A 26531-nucleotide genomic window follows, 5' to 3' on the forward strand; every position below is an offset into this window, starting at 1 on the left:
TTAGATGACTCTTCATGAAATTAGCAGGAATTCTGCCTCTGAATTCTGTTGGAATGATCATCCCAGCAAAGTCTCTTGAATTTCTCTAATTATTACTTCATCTGAGGATCTTGAACCTTTCTTGAAAGCAAGTGATCAAGTGGGATACCCTCGGCTCTCCTCCCTTCCCCACACCCAGGGCACAGCTTGTGCTGATGGTCACACAGATTGAGAATGCAGGTCATCTTTCTCCTGTGCCATTGTCACACTGCTTTGTCCTATATATATTTTATTGTTCCTTTATGATGGCTATTAAGGGCCTTTGTCTCCTTCTGGGCTTCTGTGAAGAATATTTATGGCTTTTACGGCATGCTCAGGGATAGACCATCAATAATTATTGAGGAAATCCAGCGATGTCATATTAAAGCAGCTTTTTGCATACCCACAGGGATTTGTAGACACTTTTGAGCTGGTGGTGTGTGTGGCTCTGCTGTGCATGTTTGATGAGGAGAGGTTCACTACTCACGGAATTAGGAGAGAACACGGGAGCTGACGTGTGGTAGGACTGCATTCGGGGCTGCAATCTGAACAGGATCCCAGCCGAAGCTGTCTCCTTTCTCTTGCATCTCAGGGAAGATGTGGTGAGGTTTTAAATTAGCCAGCAAATTCACACTTCTCTTTAGAACAAATTCATATTTTGTTCGTTCCTCTTGAGTTCCACAGGGCACGGACGTGAAGACATGAGGGCATCTAGTAACGCTGCTACAATATTGAACTGCCAACTTGCACTCAAACAACTCTCTGAACAGCCTTTGGTGACCTGCATCGTCCCAGCAAAGTGTATTATTACTTGACCTGTGCAAAACCATGATTGTTGTTTGCACGGCAGCAGCGTGCAAAGGTCCCACGTGGGACTGAGCTTTACTGGGCTGGGAACTCTACAGGCACATGTGAAGAAACACACTGTGTTTTCAAGAGCTTTCCATCTGATGGGAAGAGTACCAGAAAAATGGTTAAAGTGCTAGCAATAAGTTCTTCAGCATAGCTTTTCTGGGTGACTTTGCACAACATATTTATTCCTTCTGTGATCTACACAATAGAGAAATAGTAATTTTCTACTTCTCCCGGGGCATTGTAGTTGTAAAGTTGTTTGGTGTTCAGAGGGCACTAGATGTGTTCTTGTTGCCAAATCATGTTTGTGGAAAACAGATGGAATGAGAAATGGGTATTTATGGGAAGTTATCCAGCAAAAGTATTTCTCCATTTTGAATGAAAAATAAATTTGAAATCTCAAAAATGTTTATGAGAAGTTCAGAAAGGGCTTAGAATCACATTGGTAATGGCGGAGATTTTTAATAGAAATAAAGTTATTTTACTGCAACAAAGGTTTACAATTTTAGTCAGTGTTTTTAATGATTTTTTTAAAAATTGATCTTTCAGAACATTTTTATTTCTTCATTAGAAAATTTAAGAACTTTAAAAAAATTATTCCATATTAAGAAATCTGTCAAAATCTATTGCAGACAATTTGCATGACTCTCAGTCAATGCTATACCCTAACACTAGCCCTCCTTTGCCCTTCTGTCCTCTCTCAGAGATATTCTTTTAGACGTGAAATTCTTTTAAGCCCAGAGGTCCCCTGGTAGCCCCAATTCTCACCAGAAGGTGCTGCACTGAGGCTTTCTGTTTCTTCACCTCCACGTGTCTCTGTCTCAGCTGGGGATGATCTCTAGGTGCTTCACATGTATCCTGGACCAGAGGCAGAGAACGTTTATTGATATATTTTTTCCTTTTTAACTTTTGTTTCCTTCCGCCTGCCTCCGCAAGTGACGACTGCACTAATTTGTTCACAGGCCATTAACTTTTGAGTGCTGCAAGAACTCAGCCCTTGCAAGAAGCTGCCATTCACTGGGTCATAATTCTTTCTCTTGCCCCACCTTATCTCCCGCGTGGTTGATGTGGCTTCTGTTTTACTTTCAGACGATGACTGCACCGACTCCTTCACGCCCAACCAAGTGGCCAGGATGCACTGCTACCTGGACCTGGTCTATCAGAGCTGGCAACCTGTGAAGAAACCGGCTCCCATTGCAATCGCCCCCCAGATTGTGGCTCGAACCTCCACCTCGGTCACCCTGGAGTGGTTTCCACCCATTGATGGGCACTTCTTTGAAAGGTGATCACTGCTCTGCACTCTTGTACTGGACTGAATGGAAGGGGAGAAATCGGGGAGCAACCCGGGGCCCCGCTCCAGGTGCACAGATGTATCACGTGCTGTGTTCCGTCTGGGTTAAGGCTCCTTCCTAAATTGGTTCATACTGAGGAGGTTATTGATCTGTTTTCTGCTCTTCCTTTCTCAGACTGTAGCACTCGGTTGAAGGCCATTGATTTGCCATGTAAAGGGCAAATCTTTTTCCGTATGTTATGGGAGGAATTTTCAATCAACGGTTCTGGCCCTGTGATTCCTGCTGCTGTGGCTCCTCACAAATACCTGTGGGCTTCAGCTCTGCTTGCACGTCCCCCCTCCTCCTCTTGCACGTTCCTTTTGCAAGGACAAAGTGAGTCTTGTCTGTGCTCCTGTGGTGACACGGAGCTCACGGGCAGTGGAGTCTTGCAGGGCGAGGAGGTGGCAGGACTGGGGACAGGGACCAATGCTGGCTCCTAGCCCGAGCTGCAGGTCTGAGATGGCAGCGGAGCAAGGCAGAGCCAAAGACCTGAAACTCTTGAGTATCACACAAGTGGCGTCTTGCTGCACCCTGAGCAGAGCATGTCGGTCAGAGTACGTGTGTTCGTGTCTGATGGGCCTGCAGCTGCCTGCTATCAATAAAAATTAAATGGATTCAGGGCTCTGGACATGAGTTGCAGCACTTTGCTGTTCATACCTGGAGCAACTCTACCCCAGGATGACCTGAGCAGCCGGGTGGTTCATCTAAATACCCTTACGCAGTGCTTGGATGAGTGGCAGGAGCTATGGGAGCCCTAGCAGAGAACTTCCTAAATGATTGACCTTCTTGCGTTACCATTACCTCACCTTCGCTGTTTGCATTTCTTCTCCACTTTTTGCTTTGTTATTTTATAGAGAACAAACTCCGTGTGTCCTTCAGGACTGTAGCAGCAGGTATCACAGGAGGCCGAATTTACAAGCGTATTAGCGCCCAAAGAGCTGTCTCAGCAACTGCTGCTTTGTTCAGTGAGAGCACCTTGAAAACCACTGCCTCCAGCAGGGATGAAGTTCCTTCCAGCTCTGCTAGGACACCACGGCCATTCCAGTGGGCAGCTTGCACTTTATCCCAGTAGGCAGATAGCTGTTCTTTTCTGCTCAGATGAGGTTTTCCACCTTTATTGCAGATTAATTCAAGGAGGGTAATCAAATCGTATTAGGAGCTGATAAAGAGAGGTCTTGTGCTCTGAGCAGTGTTTGCCTTAATTGCTTAATTTGCAACTGAATCCTTTTATTCCCTACGTGAGAAAAGGACTTACGTGAAGTTCTGAAAATTAATTCAGATTTTTTTAGCTTATAATCATTTTTAGGTAAATTAAGTTTCTCCAATTTAATTTAGATTTCAGAAGATACTTACTATGTGTTAAATAAATACCATCTGCCTCTTAAAACACACTGATGAAGAGTTAATTGTTATGTAACCAAATATGTCTTTATTACATATTTCTTATAACTCAATCAATATGTTCTTAATAACCCCTCGTTAGTTACTTCTTAAATAACGTACAGCGGATAGCCTGCTAAATCTAAAATTTCATAACAGAGTTATCATATGTTAAATAAATAGTGATTTTTTAGAAAAAAAATAAGTCCTTTGGGTTTTCAAATCTGTGTGCTCAGTATTACTGAGGAGATTTAAAGCGACAGCCTCAAATACTTTAAGCCCCATTCCTTGTTAAAACGAGATTCCCGAAGTTAACAGATACAGAAGTGTTGCTGTGACCATTTAAAAATGTCACTGAAGTATATCCTGTCTAAAATTTCTGATATATTAACCAAAACAAGCACAATGATAGTATTTTAGTGACTAATGCTGGAAAAGCTGGCGTGCTGACCTTCCGGTCCCGATGTGTCCGGCGCTGCTCGGTTAGAGATACATCCCTGTATCCATTTGTGAAATTGGGTCACTGTGCAAGACAAGGAGGAGGTAAAATTGGCCAAGGATAATCTTATCTGTGTGTGGGAATACTGTAAATCTTTGCAGATATTTTTACACAAAGTGCACACCATGGCCCAAATTTTACTTGCCTCACTTGGATGAATAAACTCATTCACTTCAATGGGACTATTCATGTAAAAACCAGAAGACTGATACTCAACTGCTGAGTGCCTTGGGCCTGGTTTCTAATGCACGGAGGCCCCTTCCATGCTGTTTTGACAGTGTAAAAGGGCCTTAAAAGGCTGAATGGCTCTGGCTACATTAGCAAGTATTGTGGCCCAATATAAGTAGATCTCTAGCGCAAAACAGTTGTTAATGAAGACCTGACGTCAACCCTGTAGGGGTCTTGGTGGGGGGTGTTGTTTCAGCCTAGCTCCAGCCTGGCCTCGTGGCATCAGCGGTTGGAGCACATCAGGTGTGGTCCTGGACACATCTCTGCTCTGATCTCAGGCAAAACAGGGTCCAGGACTGCTCCGAGTGCTCCAAGTGGGGAAGATGAAGAGTTTCTCCTCAAAAGCTCACTCCTGATCCTAATTGCAATGTAGGCACACTCAGTGTAACGCAAGTTCCTTTTCTGTCCCTTTTATTCTCTAGGGCTGTGCATGGGTAGTGACCTCCGCTCCGGGAAAATCAGGAAGGGAAAAATTAACCTTGCTTTTTAAAATGTGACTCTGGGCTGGCTGCCTCTGAGGGTGAGGTCCTGACCGGTCTGTGGGTGAAGGGGATGAAGGGGATGAAGCATGGAAGTAAAGACCATGTCCCTTCTCCCTGCTTACGTGCAACTTGGTCACAGGTGCCACAGTACTAGCTGCTTTTCTTGTAGGGCCTCAGTTCTAGGAATTACGTGATTAATTCTGTAGATTTGGGGACAGAGAGTAACGCTAACTCATCGTTCTTGTAAATTTGGGGTTGGTTATCCTGTGTCCTCACACCCTGGCAAGAGTAGCTACAGGAGCTGTGGACAGAAGTAAAACCTTCTTCCTGACAGACCCTCCTTACCTATTTAGTGTGTTTTAATTGATGGCTGCTGTATTGCTCCAGAGAGTCATTTACCTGCACATGAATTTGCCAACATGTGTTTGACCCTAAACTCCAGCAGCTGTTTGAGCTTCTAAACATCTCTAATAATCAAAAGTAGCAAGAACCACCATTTCCTCTTGTAGCTGCTGCACGAGGGATTGGGATCCTTCCCACGCTCCATCCTGCCATTAAAAAAAAAAAAAAAAAAGGCATGAAAAATGTCGCATGCACGTATAATAATAAAATAATAATAGAGCCAACAAAACAAGTGAAAACAAGTGAGAAAAAGAAAACTCTATTCATTTCCTGGCTGCATCTATTAGATGCGTTCATCTGCTGTCGCTAAGCATCCATTCACGCGCCTCCTGTTTGATATGCAGAGGCAGGATGTAAACAGTTATTGTAATAGGGCTCCGCAGCAAATTCTGCTTGGCCAGAAAACTTTGAATGCATCTGCTCTTCCAAGTTTTCATTGAGGTGACTGCATTAATTTCCATGAATCTGATGCTATCTCCTTCTCAGTGAGCAAATGTTTTGGTCAGTACGGTGTCCCACATCTAGATGGCTGGGCTTGATAAGCGCTTGCTTAAACCTTGCTGGAAAGTTTCAGTGCCTGGGAGGGGAGAGCACCAATTCGGAGTTTCAAGTAAGGAGATACAATTTAGCCTGAAAACAGGCACTCTTCACTGAAAGGAATGACAGGTTTTTACCGGTTTTTGAGTTGCCCACTGAACTGGTGCTGGCCCTGAAGACAATTGCCTGGTTTTCACTAGTAATCTTTAGATTTTGTATCCACTTCTGAAATATCATGCTGTAGGAATGAATTCCTCCTGCGCTCTGAACTTCATAAGCTGGAAATTCCCCAGTACTTGGCTTATTAGAAAACAGAGAAGTCTAGATTTTCCATTACCCTGCACTTTGGAGAGTCATGTGCACCAGTGTATAAGGTGTCAGATATGCTATCGTTCCTAATTAATAGTGTTTTGAACCAATTTACGCTCATTTTGTCTTGATGTCAGTGGCTGCATAAGGTGTAAGGATCTGGCTTAGATTTTCATTAAGCCTGTAAATGCGATTCCATAATTAGTTCTGACATTCGTGGCTGTTTGTAGGATTTGTGCGCGAGAGTCTGCAGACCAAAAGCTGTAACCCAGGAGTCATCCCCTGTGTAACTCCTTTCAGCCAGTGGAGTTACATCAGGGTTGAATTTGGCTCCCAAATTGGAAAAGTAAAAAGAGAAAGTTTGCTCATAGCCTTTCCCACATGATGCTCCTTGTGATTCCTCTTACCTCCAAGTCCTTGCTGGTAAAAGGAAATGTTTGTCCATAAGCCTACAGTTTTTTCCACCATGGCAGCCTGTGATGAAATTGTATAGCTGCTAATTTGAGTAAAAAGCAGTCCTAATTGTGGAAACTTGGCTTTCAAAGCCCTCTCCTCATCCAGGACCAAGCACTAATGCAGGAGTCTCTTTGTAGAGAAGCTGAAAGATTATTATTGCAGGGACTTCTATCCTGACTGATGTGTCTGAAAAACAACTGCACAGTAATAGTTCTACATTTTGATTTCTCAGTACCTTTTATTCTGGATTCTGGAATTTGTTTGCATCTATTATTCAGGCAAGCTGAGTTAAACCACTGAGTTAAACCACTGCTAAAGAGACAGCTGAGAAATGCAGTAGGGAGGCAGCATCATGTCAGTGGTGCAGGTGGGTGAAATGACACAGAGGTAGAATTATTCCCAACGTGCCCAAATTTGTTGATTACCAGCGTTACAGATCATGCAAGGAAGAGGAGGGAACCTTCACCTCCCTCTTCCTTATTCTACCCCGTCACCAGATTTTATTCTTCAGGTGTTTTCAGCAGGTGCATCTCTTTCTGCACTGTCTGAGAGTTCTGTCATTCCCCATCTCTTTGTGTAGGGGTGGCTGTGGGCCATATGGAAATGGATACAAGTTTTACCACTGATTTCATTCCAGCTCCCCCCCCCTGTTGACAATCCCTGCTTCCGCCTAATTAAGCCAAGAGGAAGTTGGTTTTCAAACAGATCCCTGTCAACAAACGGGAGATGCTAAGCTGTGGAGCAGCTGAGCGCCTGTCCCTAACACCAAAGGGGAGGGAGATTGTCGAGCCGGGGAGGGTAAATTTACAGCCTGGGTGTCCTTGCTGAGGATCCAGAATAACTTCTGCCTGAGGATCACAGTGCCCTTCGCAAAGCAGTGCTGAAATAAAGCGTGCAAGGGGAGATGGTTAAAATTTGCATAGCTGATTATAATAATTGATGACTCAATCCATACTAGCTTGGGTAGCTTAGAGAGTACACTATGTGTTACGCACAAATTGTTTGCCTAAAACTTCTGTCCTTTCCTAGGTGCATTTTATCTATAAGATAATTAATTTTTTCCTTTCAAGTGAGCTAAGCTCCTTTAAGCAGAACAATGAATTCTGAATAATAAGCAACTTTGTGGGCTGAATAACCACACATTCTGGGTCATGCATCCAAATTCTGTGACCTCAAGGAACACAGGGCTGAACTGTGTGAGTTGCATCCTCAGCTGATATAAATCAGCTTAATGGTATGGAAGTTATTAGAGTTACTCCAGTCTACATCAGCTTAAACCCTGATCTTGTGAAAGTATTAGTAAAAATATTTGTGAATCAGTGTTTAACTGGGTTTTCCTGTTCAACCACTTCTGCTGATAGTACTTCATTGACAGCTGCTGGTATTAGGTGTATTGTGTAGGTGAAGTAACGCTGGCGCTGGGCAGTGAAGTGCCTTTCTTAATGCCATGTCATGCCATCTGATGGCCTGGAGCCATAATATGTTCCATTTCAGAAAGAGCCATCCGCTGGTGCCAAATCTGCCAGGTATCGAATCCAGGTTCCCCTGCGAGAAAGATCCAGGGTGTGTTCTTTTCTGAGTATTCATAACCCACCCTTTTTCCAGGCTTGTAATGACCTGGTGAGACACCTCCAAAAGCGGTCCTTGCGCACTAAGCAAAGCCGTGCTTCACAGAGCAGCTCTGTGTGATGTTCTCGGAGCCTGGGACTTTACCCTCTCCTCTAATCACCAGTAAGCCCAAGGCCTTCACAGTCCTTAAGATGCTACAAGTTCAAGCAATAAATCCCCAGTGGGAAAAGAAATAGATCTGAAATCTCCTGAGGCCGATTTTTCTGCTCTAACCGCTAAGCAACACGTTATTTTCTTTTGTGAGGGTTTGATCCAGTTATAGTGCAGGGGGAAAAAAAAATAATGTATATAAATATATGACATAGCGCTTAGAGATATGGTTTAGTGATGGTTTTTATCAGAGTTAGGTGAATGGTTGGACTGGATGATCTTAAAGGTCCCTTCCAACCTAGACAATTCTATGACTCTATGACTCTCTATATATCTGAGCATGATTTCACAGGTTGCTGTCGTTTTGTGTTGGGTGGAGGACTCACAGGTGCTGTCTATGAAGGCCGTTAGCCCAAACCTGCAGAAGGTCAGCATCAGAAAACACTCTTGTCGGTGCTGTGAGAAGAGGGTTAAGTGGAACTGAATTCTAAGTCTTATTGCTTTTAATATAGTTGAATAAGCAGCTCATTCAGCTGTTACTAAGTTGGTGTGTTTTCCTGTTTTCCTGGCCTCCTAGAGAAGTGGGATCAGCATGTGATCTGTGTGCGGAAGGAAGAGTTCTGGTGCAATACGCCTTCAGCGCCTCTTCCCCGATGCCCTGCGATCCCTCGGGGCACTGGAGCCCACGAGAAGCAGAAGGTGAGTCACAGGGTTGGGGACAAAGAGGTGGCAGGGAGGGGGGAGACGGGCCAGAGCCACAAAGGCAGTGGGAAAATCTGGGAGAGAGTTACTCATTATACCTGTGTGTAACATCAACAAAGCTGAAGGACAGATGAGCACACTGTGCCCCGAAGTAGAGCCACTGGCTGAAATACCTGTGTTTTGGCCCCTGTGTCCTGACCCTGCCCGTGAATTAAGTGAATTCCGGGAGCTGAACCTGAATTTCAGAAAGCAGCCGAGTGCCAAGAAATGCTGACCATTCACATCTGCCAGATGGACTCCTCAGGGGAGCTGTTTACTCCTTCTACTCCAACTCCCAAAGTGAAGAATTGCATGTTATTTGTTTGGGGCTGATTTCTGCTGCCTTGGCTTTCGTTGAATGGCAAGGGGCTGCTCTGGCAGACGGGCAGGAAGGAGGTTGCCCTTTGGGCAGGTGCTCTGCAGCACGAACGCAGGTGACTACGTCAAGCCCAGGCTAGTTCAGGGTGTTTTGCAAGTCGTGCTTCCTGCTCCGCTCCAGAGCACGTTGGAGGGAGCGTGGTCGGAGCGGGTCCTATGGTGCCATTAGATCTCCCTCATTAATTCTCCTCCATATGTACCTTCCATGACGTGAGTAGGTGGATGTGGTAGAGCATATTTAAGATTAGGCTGGGCAGAGGTCAGTAATCACAAATTACAGTTTGGAAAGAGCAGAATATTATTTCAGTCTGTCCATCAAAGGCTGTTCCTTTGGGAGCAGCACGCACTGGGCTCAGACTTCACCGTGAACGTGCAGGTGGGCCAGTCCCTGGATTTTGCAAACTCATATACAAATACCTCCTGACATTAAAGGCTTCTCTGTCCTGTGGCCAGAGCACGTGGGAGTTATTCTACAAGGAAGACTATTTGTAAGCTAATGTGGTGATGTACGCAGTGCTGGCACCCAGGAGCCCTCCCTTTTCCGAAGGTGCAGCCAGCCGTGTCCCCGCTGCCTGATGGGACAAGACGTGTGGGCAGGTGTCCTCTGCCCCACGCACCCATCTCCCAGGGTGGGAGCCCAACGGAGGTTACGGTTCGCTCCAACTCCCCCCTCTCCCCCCCCACCCAGGGTGGACATCAAAGGGACAGGGACAGGGCAGAGTGTGCCCACCCCTTGGGTGGATGGTGTTGAAGAGCTCCATCCCGGGAAGCAGTGCTCCAGCTACAAATGTGACTGGATTGTCAAGTAAACAGGATTAGCGAGGTCTGGATGGCTTGTAGTAGTAGCACAGGGTGGAAGGTGGAATTTCCACTTAGCCAAGGATTACAAGACTTTGAAACCTGGTTTCGTTTGGAACAAAACCTGAAACTTTTGAAATTCTCCATGAAGGAAAATTAAAAACAAAAAGTGTTTGAGGCTGGCCAAAATGTTTTGTTTAGCTCATATAATTCCTCTTTCATGAACTTCGGTTAAATTATGACATTTGAAAATGTCCCCATTTAGTATATAATCTAGGGCAAAGGCAACTTTTAATATCAAAATGAAAAGTGTTTCAAAGTGCAAAAGTGAAATGATTTCTTCCAAAAATGTCAAAACGCAATGTTCCAATATTGTTAGAACTTTCTTCCCATTTTCTCTTCCAGAATAAAATTTTGGACAAATAAACCCGATTTTGCAAAGTGCTTTGGTTTCAAAGAAATGCGTATTCCATTGAGATACGCAGTTCCATCAAAATTTCTCCAACGAGCTCTGATTTGAAAACTTCTAGATCTCACACGTCTTGCCAGCGGCATCATTCCTAGAGAAACTAAGCTCCTCTAAGATTTATTACTCAGCTGCATTTTGCATTTAATTTCCTCTTCTTACAGTGTGTGCCTGCATGTTCTTAACTGTGAAGGGTGCAGTCAGATCCTTATCTGCCTCATTCAGTTGCTGTTGTGCCATTGCTCTGGAAAGAAAATTTGGGAATCCTATCCTCTTACTACGTTAATAAGTTGTCTCCACTTTCGGGTAGAAAATATACCAAGTGTATGGCATTTGTTGCTCTGTAATTTTCTGTCATCACTACCACACTCCCTGACATTCAGGATCTCTGCCTACTTGCACTTGGTCGGAGTTACAAATAGCACAGTTAGATCATTGTCTGGCTTCTTTAATTGTCTATCTGTGAGTACTCAAGCATGCAAGCTTTAAATTCACTTTCTGCAGGCGTTCATGTGTGTAAATCTCCCCTGCTTGAGCGTTCATGGAAAGTGAATACAAAAAGAGGCATAAGCATGGCCAAAATGAACTCATTTTAAAATCTGAGACAACACTCATGGAAAATGTTTCGTAGCGCTCATCCAGCTTCTTACCAGAAAACCACATTTCTCACGTGTCTCCGCAGCAGCTCTGGTTGGTCTGATTTCGTTTTCCTGAGGTCTCGCAGCGTTGTCGCGCCGCACGGTTACCCCCAGTGGCCGACTGTGCGTGAGCCGTGGCCGCTTCGAAACTCTGCCGTGGGGACGGTGTCCTTCCTGGTGCCCCCCTTGTGCCCAGCGTGGTGGGGTCCAACCCCCCGGCTGGGATATTTTGTGATTCTTTCTCAGCCGGTTGTGCCTCTTGCATGAGTGGAGTTGGCTCCTCGGCAGCTGTTGTGGGAAGGCGCTGGAACCAGGCAGTTCTGATTTACTCTTTCGCTTCACCGCAGAGCGAGACAGCTCTAACCTGCCTGGCTCCTCACCAGCAACCTCAGGAGATAAACAAACCTTGCAGCACCTCCACAACTCGGCCAAAGGGGTTTTTTATATATTAAAGGTGATTTTTGGCTCAAACCTTTGCTTACTGCGTAATATATGCATATATCAGTCAATTCCTACTGCCTGGCTCGCTATTGACTGAAAGAAGTGGGAGAATGTAGAAAAAAATCTTGCTGCCTTAGGCTGCTCTAGTGCCCTGCCTTTCCCAGCGGCCAGTATTTCACTTGCGAGCAATTCATTCTGTATTTGCAAGTGGAATTGTCTCAGTCAGATATTAGAGCCCCACTGGATGATCCTTTTGTCGTGACCATGTAAGAAATGGGGCAGGTGAGTTGTGGTTGTGACAGTGGCTGCATCCCGAGAGGCTGCTGATCCCAGCTGGTCTCCCCGAGCAAGCGTGTCAAGTTTTGTGTTAGGCAAGGCATGATGTTGTGTGAGGGGCTGCTCTGTGACCGGTCTTGCTGGTGATCTGTTAAGTTTAAGGATTTCAGAACCTGGGTGCGCAGGGGCAGAATGAGTACTACACCATTACGTTTTATATACAGATATTTGTCATTTTCATAGTATTTACCCATCTCTAGAAATCTAGAGTTAGATGGAATAAGGTTTCCATCCTTTTCCACAATTAAGTGAATGTTTCTTACTACCCAGGTCTAAATGTCTGATGATATTTAAGAAAGGGACGCTTTATCTCAACTTCAGTGAGGTTTTTAGTCTACGGATGACTACAATCAAGCTCCCATTTTGGGGGGATGATCTGCATTAAACTTCCTGGAGGCTGCATTCAATTCATGTAACGCCGGAGATCACACCCTGATCTACCCAAACATGTTGGTTTATTCACTATTGAAGTCTTACAGAGCCCTTGAACTGGCAGAGGTGAATTTGCAGGAACCCAAGTGAGACCACTTTTGAACACGTACTGGGCTGCGAGCCATTAATCACCTCCGTTTTCCTGTCTGCGAGATGGCAGCGATAAGATTCACAAATCTTTCCAAAGCCCTCTGAGATACTAGGGTTAAAAACCACCTTCGTAGGGCTGCGGGCAGGAGCTCCCTGGGACTCTGTGAGAAAGTCATCGAAGAGCCCGGCCGAGCACATGGGGACGGCAGCGAATGTTGGGAGATAACGCGAGTCAAAGGGGGTATTCGCTACTCAAACTGATTACAGGCAGTGCTTGCAAGCGTGCCAGGGGGAAAGAACTTGAGCGTGTTAAATGGAACTCTGGCTTTCTTCAAAATATATCGCCGCTGTGGTCTCTCCAGATGCTGAGGTTTGTGGCGTTCCCGCTGCTCTGTGGCATGCGAGGAGGAGAGGAGAAGCGGAGGAGAAGAGGAGGGCTGTGGGGCACGTGTGGGTGAGGGAGAAGCGTGAGGAGTGGTGCGTCTGCAGGGCAATTGCGTTGGGTTGTGGGGAGATACCAGGAAATCTGGGTTCATTTGGTAGGAACGGGAGAAATCCCTGTGCTGTTTATCCTTGACAGAAGAGGCACATTTCTAACACTTCATTGGATCACAGACAATAAGAATAACCTTCACATGTTGCCCTTTTCTCTTTAAATTAGTAGTGATGTCCTGTTTGTTCGTGTTTGCCCAGTGCTTTATCTTGCTTTCTTCCTCGGTTGCAAACAGCTGCGCTCTCTCTTTTTTTTTTTTCCTCTGCCTTCTCCATTTCTCTCCTCTCGTTACCTTTCTTTATCTTTACTCTTCCCTTTCTTCTTTCTTGTACTTTGCCTTCTCTCTGTCCTGCTTGCTCCCTTTTCGTGTCATTATTTGGGAAGGAAGAGGGAATTTATAGCTCTCACTGGATTCTGTTACCAACTGTTCCACCCATCTGACCTCTCTGGATCTTGCAGTCCATGACTCCGTGCCAAATTGTAATGTTACCATAGTATTTGGGAACCCAGCAAGCATTGTGGCTTTCATTAGTTTTTAGTAATACCTCCCATGTAGTTGAACGTAGCCAACGGTGAGAAATGTAAAAGTACAAGTGCCTGTTGTTTCATCACAAGGAGCGCAAAGAGCCAGCTCAGACCTGTGCTCCATGTGCCTCCAAAAAAGGGGTCTCACACAATGTGCTCAATTGGCCTGGAAATGGTATAGGAGTTGCCCCTCAACAGCTTCTTGGAACCAACAAAAGCTCTTTTCTTGTCTTTGTTAAAGAGAAAAAGGTTGTATTTTAGAGTGAGAGGCAAGGGAATAAGTAGGAGCACGGAGGTGAACTGAAGGCAAAGTGACCGTTTATCAGGTAAAGTGCCAAGTGGAAGGGGTAGAAAATATCAACGCTTGGCACAGGAAAAGGCACTAGAAATAGGAAATAGAGGACCAGACACACTGGCACAGTATGTGTTGTCCCGTCCAGCTGGGCACTGAAACTGGGTTTGCATCTCTCTCACCCAGCCAAGAGATGCTGGAGTTACATTCCTCCCCTCCGTGCTGGCCATGCCTGTTCTGTTCAAGTAAATAATTAGTTTCCTGGACAGATATGCTCTCCTGCCACCAGTTTGGATTTCACGACTGATGCCTGTGATAATCCCTGTTCTCTAACTTTTTTGTGCCCTGTCTTTGCTTCCTTCTTTCTTTCCAGGGCACCCTGACGTTGAGCAGCCTTGTAAATCCAGTGTCAGAACATGGAGTCCCAACTCGGCAGTCAACCAACACACGGTGCCCCCAGCCTGTCCCGAGCCTCAGGGCTGCTACCTGCAGCTGGAGTTCCGTTATCCCTTGACTCCAGAGTCCCTCACGGTCTGGGTGACATTTGTTTCCCCAGACTGGGACTCCAGCGGAGCTGTGAATGACATCAAGTTGCTCACCATCAGCGGGAAGAACATTTCTCTCGGCCCACAGAACGTCTTCTGCGACATCCCATTGACCATAAAGCTGGATGTGGGACAAGTGGGCGAGGAGGTGTACGGGATCCAGATCTACACTCTGGATGAGCACCTGGAAATTGATGCTGCCATGCTGAGCTCCGTGCCCCACAGCACGCTGTGTGCAGGCTGCAAACCCATCCAGTACAAAGTGATGCGGGACCCTCCTTTCCAGTCTGGATCTCCAGTCGTCATCTCAAACCTCAGCAGGAGATTCGTCGACACGTAAGTACTGCTTCCCAGAGAGCTGGATAGGCTTGTTGGGAGAAAAGCAATAACCTGGTCTTCTCATCCTGTTAATGTCCAGCATCACAATTGATGGTTAGGATTTCAAACTAGGTAGACATGCCAGGCATTACCAAGGGAGCATATTCCCATAGTTTGTCTCCGGAACCAGGAGCATCACCCTCGGGTGATACAGCCTGGGATTTCCTGCATAATTTTTGAGAAATTTCTGGGCTGGTTGTGCAGAGACATGAAATTCTGACTTCCCTTAACCAGAAAGGATATTGCAAACTACCTGAGCTATGATAAGTTAAATGTTTAAGATAACCTCTGGAGCGACACAGTCATCATTTCCTTAGAAATCTTTTGAAAGTAATGTTTTGATGGAGAAGGAGACAGAATGGCTTTTGTGTGTCACTAAAACAACTTGTGGTGGGGTGGCATCGTTCTGACACAGCAAAGCTGCCAAATGCGCTGGTTTGTTGTAGGGACTGAATTTCATCCCAGATGCGGTTCTGCTCATTCAGTCAAGGAATGCGTGATTGTTGAGGAAAGTCCAACTTCAAAATATTTAACGATTTCAGGAGATCTGTGATCTGCCCGTAGGCATTCTACGGCAGCAAGAAAAACATCTTTTGCATAAGACGATTCCCTGGAAATGATTCACTCTTCTGTGGGAACAACATGAAGCTCTTTTGAAAAATGAACACCAGATAAAAGGAAACCTGCTAAGAAAACTGCACTCTAATTTAGAAAAGATGATCTAATTAGTACAGCTAATATCAAGGAAGCATACATCATTATGGTCTTCTAAAGCATATTTAAATATAATAAAAATGATTAATTAACAATTCAGTAATCATGAGCTACCATCCTTTTCATGGCCCAATTATACAGCTCAGAAGATGCAAAATGTCCTTGCGGATTTAAAAATTCAAGGTAACTAACAATAGCAAATATAAAATCAAAACCCCAAGACATCACTGAGGTTACTCATGCGCTGAAAGTTAAGCATGTGCTTAAGTGCTTTCTGGGGTTGTCGCCTTGTTCCAGCAATTGCTGGCACTTAGCATGAGATGAATATTGGCATATTGGAAATGTGGAAAATGGTGAATTTTCCCATGGTTTTGCTGTGAAAGCATCTTTGCCTGAAACCTGGCCCATTCTCATTGGAAAATGGGACTGGTTTGGTTTGAAATATTTGCATACCTTAGCACAAGTTCCCACAGAAACAGGTCCAGTTTTGAGATCATAACAAAATGTGAAAAAAAAAAAAAAAAAAAAAAAAAAAAGCCCCAAAACATAACTTGCATTCTGAGTTCTATTCCCTCGTCTTTTATTATGACTTTGTGGGTGACTTCTAGCTTATAGCCAGCTGTAGCGAAAGGGTGCTCTACTAATGAAATCAGGAGCCAGGGATTAATGAGAATTTTCCTGTGCGTCATTGAACAAATCACATGGGGTAACGTTACTGTACCTCTCTGCATGTCTCACCTAGTTACACAGCCAGCTGAAAATCAGACAGAAAATTTACGTTAGTCTCTCTGGGCTCTTCCTGAGATCAGTAGACAGAAGGGGATGCTCCTGGAAGCTGGCACAGCCACCCTAACCCAGCCTTCTAGTCTGGCTGGCCGCAGGTCATCTGCATCTTTCCAGGGACTGCAGGGAAAATCCTGCCAGTGAGCTTTCATGAGATACTTGGAAAACTAAAATGAAGTTTTTAGTCACTGGGTGAGGAGTTGAAGATGCAGATTCTTAAGTAGTCGGTTTTGATTCAGGACTTTGGCATGTGTTTGAAATCTTGAAAAGTGGGGTGATTTTTTTTTATCCCTAGTAGGCCTGTGTGCGCAGACTGACCCGTGCCCTCTGGTGAGGGGGTTCATGCAGATTCAGAGGCTGATGCTGTGTGTCCAGGCACCGGCTGGGCCACATCTTGAGACACAGCAAACGCCTTGAAGCTCTGCATGGGGTTGTGGTTATGCGGTAGAGGCAAAAGCAAGATGACTTTTCCATTAGCACCTTGTGCAAAGAGTAGCTACAGCCCTTATCCTCCGTAAGGAGGAGGGAAGGGGAGATGCTTCAGGGAAGTCAGAGGTGTTGGGCTCTGGTCCCATGTATATGTGTGTGTCGGGGTAAATGCAGTCTCTCTCGACCTGTTCGCATCTGCCTGTCTCGTTCTGTACAGCCGGAATTCAGCATATCTGTGCAACCAGACCTTGCAGCCCCTTTATCTCTCTGTAAGCCCCAAGCCAGTTACCCCTCCTTTATGCTTTTGCATGTTTTCCATATTAAATAAAATGACACCCCCACATGTTCTATGGAAGGTTATTTTGGAGGCAGTCACATATCTTTACTCTTGCCTCCTCTGACCTTGATCTTCGCTTTCTCTTTTTCTCCCAAAGAAAATATTTGCTTGCACTGTTATCTCTGAGCAAGATCCTTTCCCCAGGTGTGGCGATGCTGAAAGAAAAATTAATTTCTCCTACCTTCTTCCCATCAAAGAGAGGGAACTTCTCTTTAAGCTGAGAGGAGAGACAGCCTTTAATGGATAGCCCTTGCCTAGTCAGCACTGGGTGCTCCACAGAGTAGAGTAAATAACTACAACAGGGGAAACCTTTTATTAAGAAATGCAAAATAACACCAGACCTTCTGTGCTCCAGCTGAATTTTAATCTCGGCTCTTGGCTGAGGGTAACAAACATCTCTAAGGGACAGGACCTTATCCTTGGACGTTCCAGAGACCAGGCAAGACACACTCAATTCCACTGAGTACGATCAGCCAGAACTGCTGGTATCTGTGATACAAAATGAGAGTCGGAGCTCAGGAAGAGAGCAGAAAGCTAAATAAATCAGTGGGGAAAGAAAAGAGGTCAGGCCAGGTGCAGCACAGAACTGCTGAGTCTTCACACCGCAGCCCGCGATAAGGAAGGAGCCTCATCTGCAAATCTCAAAGTCTCAGCTCACAATTCAATCCAAAGTTTGGACTGTGCTCTTACGTAGAGGGTTGCACTCTGCCTGTTCTCTAGAAACAACGTGCGAGAGAGTCACAATGGTGGATGTGGTAATTGTTTTGCCCTCACTTTGCCCTTACTATCCTGCTTTTATGCTCACGTTGTTGCAGTTGGAAAATAATCGTTGCCTTTGCATTTGTTTGTAGCAACCACTGATTTTTTTTTTTAAGAGCTCAGTGAGAAGAGAGAGCCCACAACGAGATGCTCTCCTGAGGGTGTCACGGGGACAGTTAGGTGTCAGTCCTATGGGGACGGTCTGAAGTGAGCAGCCCGTGTTCCCCGTTGTGCTTTCAGTAGCCGAATTTGTGAGCAGCCGGGTTTGCTGGCCAGATCTAAGCCGGGAGACGCCGAGGTTAGTTTTGGCAAGTTGTCAGAATAACTGGAAAAGTTTCCTAGAATTGGAAATTTTCCCAACTTTTCTGCCACAGACTTTGTAGGAAACCTCAAAACGTCATTGATGGCGATGGATCAGGTCACCTTTGTGGTGTTAACCTGTGGGCTTTTTGAAGACAAAGGCATTGACTGAAATAGCCTTAGAAAGAATCCCAGCACGAAGCCCTGGTACGAGTTTTGGTTGTGCAGAGCGGAACGTCACTAAGAAGCAAGTATGCTGTCCTGTGAGATACTCATCTGAGCCATTCCTACACTGGCGAGAGCTTTAGTACCCAAGTGACACCTAGAGATCTTGCAGTTGTACTTGAAAAAGAAAGAAAAAAGGGAGGCTGAGAGAGAACAGTGGATTTTCTTATATAGGGAATATGTTTTTCTTCTCAGTTTTGGCTATATCTTTGTCCTATGGCTAAACCTTTTATGTTGCTTGGTAATTGTTGGAAGGGACTGGTTGTTGTATGTGTATAGTTGTTATTTAAACAAGTACAACATTTAAAAGACTTTGTTAGAATCAGGAGTTCCATTCAGTGCTAAGCTTGTAAAGTCCATGTCATTTACTGTGTTTTAACTCCCCACCTGAGATGGTGGAGTGCAGATCTCACTAGGGCTCCATGGAGTGACTGCAGAATGACTGAGAAAGTGCCATCTTGAAGCTTGCAGGTCGCTGGAGGGCTGCTGCGGCGCTGGTTGTGGGTCCTTAGCATTTCACGTGCTTTACCCAGAGCGATTGTTTGTTTCAAAATGGGCATTATTGATGCATTTGCCATTAGTTACCGGTATCCAGTCAGAAGGCCATGTGATAAGTGACTAGTCAGAAACCCCAGGTGATGAGTAGTTGAAGGAGACAAAACCCAGTCTGAATGTATATGAAATACTTGGTAAATTCCTACCAAGTATGAACAAGCAGAGAGGCTGGAGAACCAGCGGTGGCTACTCGTAATGAGCAATAATTCATTACAGCCAATTGTAGGTGTGCCTTTCAGCCCCTGAACTCAACAAGAAGACTGGGTTTACATGACACAGGCCCAGCTGAACACAGGACTGGAAAAATATGAACATCACAATGATGATATGTAAACCAAAGTCCCTGCTGAATGCAACACTAAAATATCATGGCAACATCTGTCCTTATTATGGCATTCCTTCCTTCATCTTGAAGATCTATTTCTCTATTTTCTGAAGGTCTACCAGCCAGAGGAATGTATGATCTAAAGCAGCTGAAATGAATTGCCAGATCCATCTGTCATGATGATAATTAACACCATATTTCCACCCAAACAAGATACAGATCGCTGGGTGGATGTTCTCCCAACACCAAAAGCTGAAGTCCATATTATCACCATCTTCTGCTCACCCCTCCTCCACAGTTACCATGCCAAACCTCTCTTGATATGCCAGGAAATACCGGGGAGTATCTAAGACAGGACTGAAATGTTAAGAAAGCACTTTACGTGCCCAGATTTATCTGCAAGAGCTGCTAGGTTGTCCGTTTGGTATCGGTATGCTACACATCTGGATTCCCAACAAGCTTTAGGACTGTGTACGGTATTCCAGATGTCCATGTGCATGAATACTTACCAAGCTACCCTGGAAATGCCTTCCCTTGATGTGGCAAGGACCTCGTATGCTTCTCTTGTGGATACGTCCCATTGATGCTTCATAGTTGTCTTGCAATTGAATAAATACAACCAACTGCTTCTTCCCCTCTCACTTGCAATGAAGAGCTCCCACTTATTCTGAATTTCTTGGTCCTACAGGCATGATATTGTCTTATACCAACATATGCACCTTTTCGAGACATCCACTCCTGTAAATTAGTCATTTTTACATTATAACTCCATCTTTCTCTGCATTGACTGAGCCTATTTACCAATTCTGTATTGTCTGTGGATACTTGACTTTTGGGGGTTGGATCTTTCTTTGCAGGAAAGGTTTGATAGTTAACCTCAAAGTGAAAGACAGAATTCCATTTCTATTCAAATTTCTCTTTCAATCCAACCTATTACAGCTGCTAGAAATAAGTGCGAAATAGTGTCATCTCTTGTTGAGTCACTGAGTACTTGATGCCTGATCTCACTCCTAGCGGTACCAGAGACCTGCCGTTATTGGAAGCATTTGTTCTCTAGTCTGCATCTAGGAGGTTTCTTTCCCATAATTACACAATTCTCCATGTTATTTCTCTTTCTGATAATATATTAGAGATCCCTATCTGCATCCATATGAAAGTTTACAGCTCATTTCCGGTAAAAACACTTTTACCAAGCTTCAACGTGAACAGATTTACTCTTATTCTTGCTTTCTTGCTCATTCCTAAGAGGTTCCCTATCATTAGCAGAGCTGCATGGACAGAGCTATGTTGAGCTTTCCCAAGAAGCAAACACCCTTCTGTCCCACCAGGTTTCTCTTACTCCTACAATTTCCAGTTTCAGTACTAGCACTGCTAGTTCGTGCCTAGTTGTTCACCCAGAGTCCTTGCATTAAGGAGTAAATCACAGAATCACGGAATCGCTGGAGTTGGAAGGGACCTTCCAGAGATCATCTAGTCCAACTCCCCTGCCAAAGCAGGGTTGCCCAGAGCACATCACTCAGGTGGGTCTTGAAAATCTCCAGAGAAGGGGACTCCACGACCTCCCTGGGCAGGCTGTTCCAGGGCTCTGCCACCCTCACCGGAAAGAAGTTCTTCCTCATATTTGAGTGAAACTTCCCGTGTTCCAGCTTGTGCCCGTTGCCCCTTGTCCTGTCACTGGGAACCACTGAAAAGAGTCTGGCTCCATCCTCCCTCAAACTGCCCTTTAGATACTTATAAGCAATAATAAGGTCTCCCCTCAGCCTTCTCTTCTCCAGGCTAAAGAGTCCCAGCTCTCTCAGCCTTTCCTCATAAGGGAGATGCTCCAATCCCTCAATCATCTTTGTTGCCCTACGCTGGATGTTTCAGTTGTTCCTCCCTGACCTTAGTTTCCCAGGTGGATTAGCGGATTTCACTGTCTGAAAGCCTCCACGTGTCAGCGAAGAGCTTTGAGTCTATTGGAGCTGCCTGTGGTCAGTTTTGGCAAAGTTTAATCATCAGCTGGTGTAGGACATCACAGCAGCCCCGGAGCTGAGAAGAGGTGCTGGTGATCCATAGCAAGCATCCTCCATCTTCATGTCCCTCCGAGGCCCTCTCTGGCCTTGGCTGCATCGTCAGCTCCTTCCTCATGTGGCCAGCATTGATTGCCCTCTTCTTTCTGCTTAAAGAACCTGGAAACTTCCCATGGTGAAAGAACAGAGAAATACGGGATGAGTGCCTGTCCCACACCTTCCCTTCCAAGAGCAGGAAACTGGTCATAGTCTCATCTGCCCCTAATGGACGCGAAGTGCTGGTGGGCTAGAGAGTTCTCCACCCAGCATCTTCATTGCCAGCATCACCCTGGGGAGGTTCTTCCCTTTCCCAAACAGTGTGACCTCGCCTCTGGCTGGCAGCAGGGAGCTGGGAGCGGGCAGGGGGGCAGCAGGGATGATGGATTCCGCTCCCTGTGCCAGGTAGGAGCGTGTACCCCTGCTCTATGCCGAGAGCTTACTAAGCCAGGAGGAGGAAAACTGCTTCTCCGTCTCCTGTTCCCACATCTTTCCTTCACATATGCTGTGCTGCTAAATACCGAGGTAGCGGTTGTTATTATTTATAGCTGCCAGTAGCGTGCCGGGCGTTTTACAGAAGAAATACGCCAGGTGCCTTCTTTCAAAAAGCTCCCAATTAAGTGTTAGAGGCCAGCAGTGCCGCTGCTCTCAGGGATTGTACATCTCCTCCTGGCTGATGGGACTTGACAGCTGGAAGCCACATCCTGATGGCTTTCCTTCTTTCTTGCTTTCTTCGTTAAAGGTGCCAGGTTATCTTTGCGAAAGAATAAAACCTGCTTCCTGACCCCACACACAGAACCGGTAGAGCAATTTTTTCCCTTACCACCCTCTGCCAAATTGCCTTCACCCTGCCCCGGAGAAGAGAAAGGAACAATTTGCGGGTCTGTGCCCATTCAGTAGGCAGCTTTTCTGCTAAGCCTGTGCAAAGATGCCATTTGGTGCCAGCTGTAGTGATAGATTTGTGATTCTTCGCTGTTGCGGTTTCTTATGTAAGGCTGTAACTAGAGCTGGCACTTGACAGAATTTGTAGCTCCTGTTCTGGCTCGGCCGCACATGATGCAAGAATGAGGTAGTAAAAGCAGGTTTGTATCTTTATGGGCTTGTGATCCCAAGACAGGGCAGCCCAGAGGAATTTTTTCAGCCCTGGTGTATCTTGGAAGGGTGGGATTGCTCTGAATGAACCCTTCTCTCTCAGAGAAATGACTCGAGAGCATGGGAAGAGCCAGGAAAGAGGGACTGGCCCTTTTGGGGAATAACACTGTGCTTCAGGATCGGCTCTGCCCCAGCCAGGGGCTCCCCAGGGACTACACTGGATCCACATCTCCAATGTGCCTCTTGGGCGATACATGGAGAGATGGGATCCGTAGACTACAACTTGGCTGTGTGCGAATGTCCCTGAAAAAGTGAACGTTAACTGCTGCCCTATTATTAACCAAATAGATACTATTAGAAATTGATATATTTAATCACTCCCAGCCAGCGTGGAATTTGAACTCGCGACCTAGAAGTTGTAGCAGAGTTTTCAGCTGCAGGATTAAAAAAAAAAAATATGAAGGTCAAACGGGACTTTTCCTGCTGGGCAAAATAATTTATTGCAGGTGAAACAGTCTGAGATATGTGGTAAATTAGGCTGTGCATTATCTCATGGATAATAATTTCTCTCTGATGTTTGCCTTCTTGTGTGCATCTTTATTTTGGGCTCTAAATAAGATAAGAAGCACCAGAAATCTCCCAGGAATAACAAATGCATTTTCTTTGCTTGATTGAGGAAAGAAATATTGGACAGACGTGTTATGCAACAATTTAAAAATAACTCTCTTGTAAAACTTGGAGTGAGCCTCAAATACCGCAGAAGAAGCAGAAATGTGTTACCTACCTTTTTATCAGCAGTGTCAGCCAGTACAGCTTTTTTCGGCTACTTTTACTGAACTTTTGGCCTGATCATTTCCTGGGCATTTTATTTTAATATACTTTCCTCAGAAATAAATTCCAAGTCCCTGTTAAATTTGGAGCTGCGCTCAAACAGGCAAGTCTTTGAAAGCAGCACTGCAGTAGCACTAAAATCCCTGTGCTGTCCTTAGGACCTTGTTGGATCCAGCGAGAGACAAGACAGAAGCCTTTTAGGTGTAGCATTGCATGGCACCCATCCATCGTGGGATTGATTCATCCAGACTTGGTCTTAGTCTTCCTGGCCAGGATCTTCTTAAATATACAGTGACATCAGGCATCTCTGTGCTGATGCCCCAATTCCAGCATCTTCCTGGAGCTTTTTTGTGATAGGAAGGGCAAGGGGGAAATAAAGCTCATTCTTCTCTGCAAATTGGACCCCAGAGAGGGCGCCTGGAATTGGACACCCCCAATTATCAGCCACTACTAAAAATACTGGCCCTGAGAGCTCAGTGCAGTAAACCAGATCATTTATTCACAGTGGTACAGATTTTTTTAAAATGTAAGACCAGTTGCAGATGTAATGACAATAGAGGAAATTAGCTCATGATGGGATTTTAGAAAGAGGCTAGTGGAAATATGTTCAGTAATGTTCAGTTATTAAACCATTAAAGATCCCACTGGAGACCAGCTAGTAGGATTTCTCATAATCTGAAGTGGCTTAAGGCAAAACACAGAGCCCCTAAGGAGGGAAATGACAAAATGTTCCTTTGGAATAGTCACCTCATCTCCTCGCCCATCGCGCTGTGCTCTGCTCTGCGGCGTGCGTGAGAGCACATACGACTCTCGGCCACAAATGCGACACGTCCGTAGGGGCTCCCTCCCTCCTCCCGTGCCACAGCCCCCGCGCCCTCACCCTCCAAAGCGGAGTTTCGGCAAGGAGGGACGCTGGAGGTGAAACCAGAGAAAACTGCAAACATCTGTGTTCGCTTGGGGCCCGATCTAAGCCCTACTGAAAATGCACGTAATAACTTCCACTGGCTTCAGGAGCCTTTGGATCAGGCACTGCGAGTGGCTGCTCCCATGGCTCTGTTTACCATTTTGGTGGGATTACATGGAAACGGGAGGGTATTAAGTTCTGAAAATCGAGTTTTGGCTCTGGCCTGTTGAAAGGAAATCCTAGAGGTCAGGTCTGGATTCAGAGAAGCTGAAGAACGTTATTCTGCCAAGTTGATGACCCTAAATTGGGAAGAGCCTTCTGCCCACAGGGAGAGCCAAGCCTGGCAAAGAGGGTACCAACCGAAATGGTCCCAGCCCCAGCAGTGAATGATCACCATGCGAAAGCTGAGAGATGGTTGTGGGGGTCCCAGACCCTGTGCGGGGTTTGTCTTGTGGTGTGGTCCAAACCAGCACTGGAGCCTGCATGGATGCTTCCACTGGTGGACCTGCACGGAGAAGCCGCAGCACAACCAGGATGTCGTTAGCGGTGTGAGTAATCAATCGGGCAGTGCTCATCCAGAGGCACGATGCAACAGGCAAAGGTTCGCCAGTGACGATGATGGCCTTTAGAGCAATTAACCTGTCCTAACCTGCCTGCTGGTTGTGTTACTGTTTTCTCCCTGCCTCGCCAGTACGCCAGAGCACTGTCCTCAGGTGGTGGATACTGGCACCATTCCCTTGAAATCAACAGAGAAATGCTGGCTTCCACCGGTCGGGAATAGGCCTTTCTGCATTTCGTGTCCCAGATCTTTCCTTCCTCAGTCACAGCGTAACAGCCTTCCCTCCTGTGGTGGCCACATCTGAGCTTCATGTTGAGGAGCGCTCCCATCTCAGCCTGGGGTCTGATGGCAGCGGCGGAGAAGCAAACACAACAGATTTTCCCCCTCCTTCCCTGCTTCTAATAGCAACCAGGTGCTCCGACACTTAACCTGTGTGCTGCCGTGAAATTGCCTGTCTAGGACAAACACCCATGTGAGGCCCTGGGCCTCCAGGGTTTACTTTATCCCAGGATTTGTAACCCAACCTCATTTAGATCCTCCATTTCTATCACCCACCTTAAAAATTCATAATTTCTGTTGTTGTTCTTTAAACATGAAAGTAGGAAATTGTGCCTTGACTTTTTTTTTTTTTTCTTTTGAGAAAAACGAAGAAATATCTTTAAGGCCTTGGCTGCAAACTTTGTTTTATATTAAACGTGCTACTGTGTTTTAAATTGGTACCAGGGCAAATACTTGGACAATTATATCAAAGGCTGCTGGAGTTAATCAGTTGCATATATATCTGTATGTTTGCCACTTAAAAAACTTATGGTTCTTGCACAAAGGACAGAAGAAAGCAGTCTGTGTAAAGAAGAAATGTTCAAAACCAAACGTGTTTAAGGTCCTAATCAGGTGCTGGGTTTCAGAGCAGAGGTGCTGCAGCCAGACGTGTTGTCCTGTGCCAGGGCATCTCGTCCAGGGAGGGAGCTGGTCGGAGCAGCAAATGCATGTGTTTGCAGCTCAGGGGAACACGTAAGCAGTTGCAGTGATTTAAACCTGCAGTATTTTGCTGAAGCCTCTAAAGTTACTTGAGATTTACACCAGCGTGAGCGAGAGCAGAGCTGGAGATTAACTGCCTGTTTTGATCTTGTTGGTGATTATGAGAGTTGGTGGTGACTTTGGTTCGTAGAAGTATTTCGTGGAGCAAAAGATACTTCCTTTTTCCTAATACATTGGATCCCTCAAACTTTGACTTTGATCTCAATTATGTGGGGCCTCCGTGGTATTGCAGAATCACAGAATGATAAGGGTTGGAAGAGACCTCTGGAGATCATCTAGTCCAACCCCCTGCCAGAGTATTGCATGAATGAGTAAGGTGGTTGGTTTAGGTGTTGGTAGAAATACCTTCCTGATACAGTCAGAAGCAAAAGTTGAGTGTGGGCATTGTCTTGGTGCCACTGCTTTGAATGGTGACACTTGGGGCTTCAGAGAGCAAAGCCACCTCATGGTACAAACCGCACCCCACCAAGTGTTCAGCTGAGATGGTCTGCTCAGGTCATTCTTCCTCAGAAATACCCAGTTTGGGTTTAAGCTGGGTTTGGGAGCAGAAATCCACCGTAGAGTCCCCACTCTCCCATCCAACCCATGAGTATTCTTTAGTACTTCAGCTACCCTGTTTTAATTTGCTTGTAAACAAATAAATAATAAAAAAGCTGGATGGCACAGAGCAAAGCCACCGGCCCTGCTGAGACCTATCTCATCATGGATAGGGAGACAAGCCTCTCCAAGGCCGCTTCCTCGGCATTTGTGTCTTCTGAGTCAGCTCGGTGGCTGGGAGAGAGGCTGGAGACTTGTTTTGAGGCCTTTGCACCTGCCATGTGGCTGGGCTTATCCAAACAGCCGGAGATCGGCCCGCAGCTGAAAAAACA

The 26531-nt window shown here is 45.6% G+C and overlaps 1 protein-coding gene across 1 annotated transcript in view; it reads left to right on the forward strand.

The window, feature by feature from the left end:
- Nucleotides 1-26531, forward strand: part of PAPPA (pappalysin 1) — a 180709-nt gene that overhangs the window by 60408 nt on the left and 93770 nt on the right. Inside the window, exons 5-7 of the mRNA XM_074161106.1 lie at nucleotides 1960-2152; nucleotides 8791-8912; nucleotides 14217-14724. Coding sequence (XP_074017207.1) covers nucleotides 1960-2152; nucleotides 8791-8912; nucleotides 14217-14724 — 823 coding nt within the window. The remainder of the gene's footprint in view (nucleotides 1-1959; nucleotides 2153-8790; nucleotides 8913-14216; nucleotides 14725-26531) is intronic.

The sequence above is a fragment of the Numenius arquata genome, chromosome 19 (assembly GCF_964106895.1).
Source record: "Numenius arquata chromosome 19, bNumArq3.hap1.1, whole genome shotgun sequence".
NCBI lineage: Eukaryota > Metazoa > Chordata > Aves > Charadriiformes > Scolopacidae > Numenius > Numenius arquata.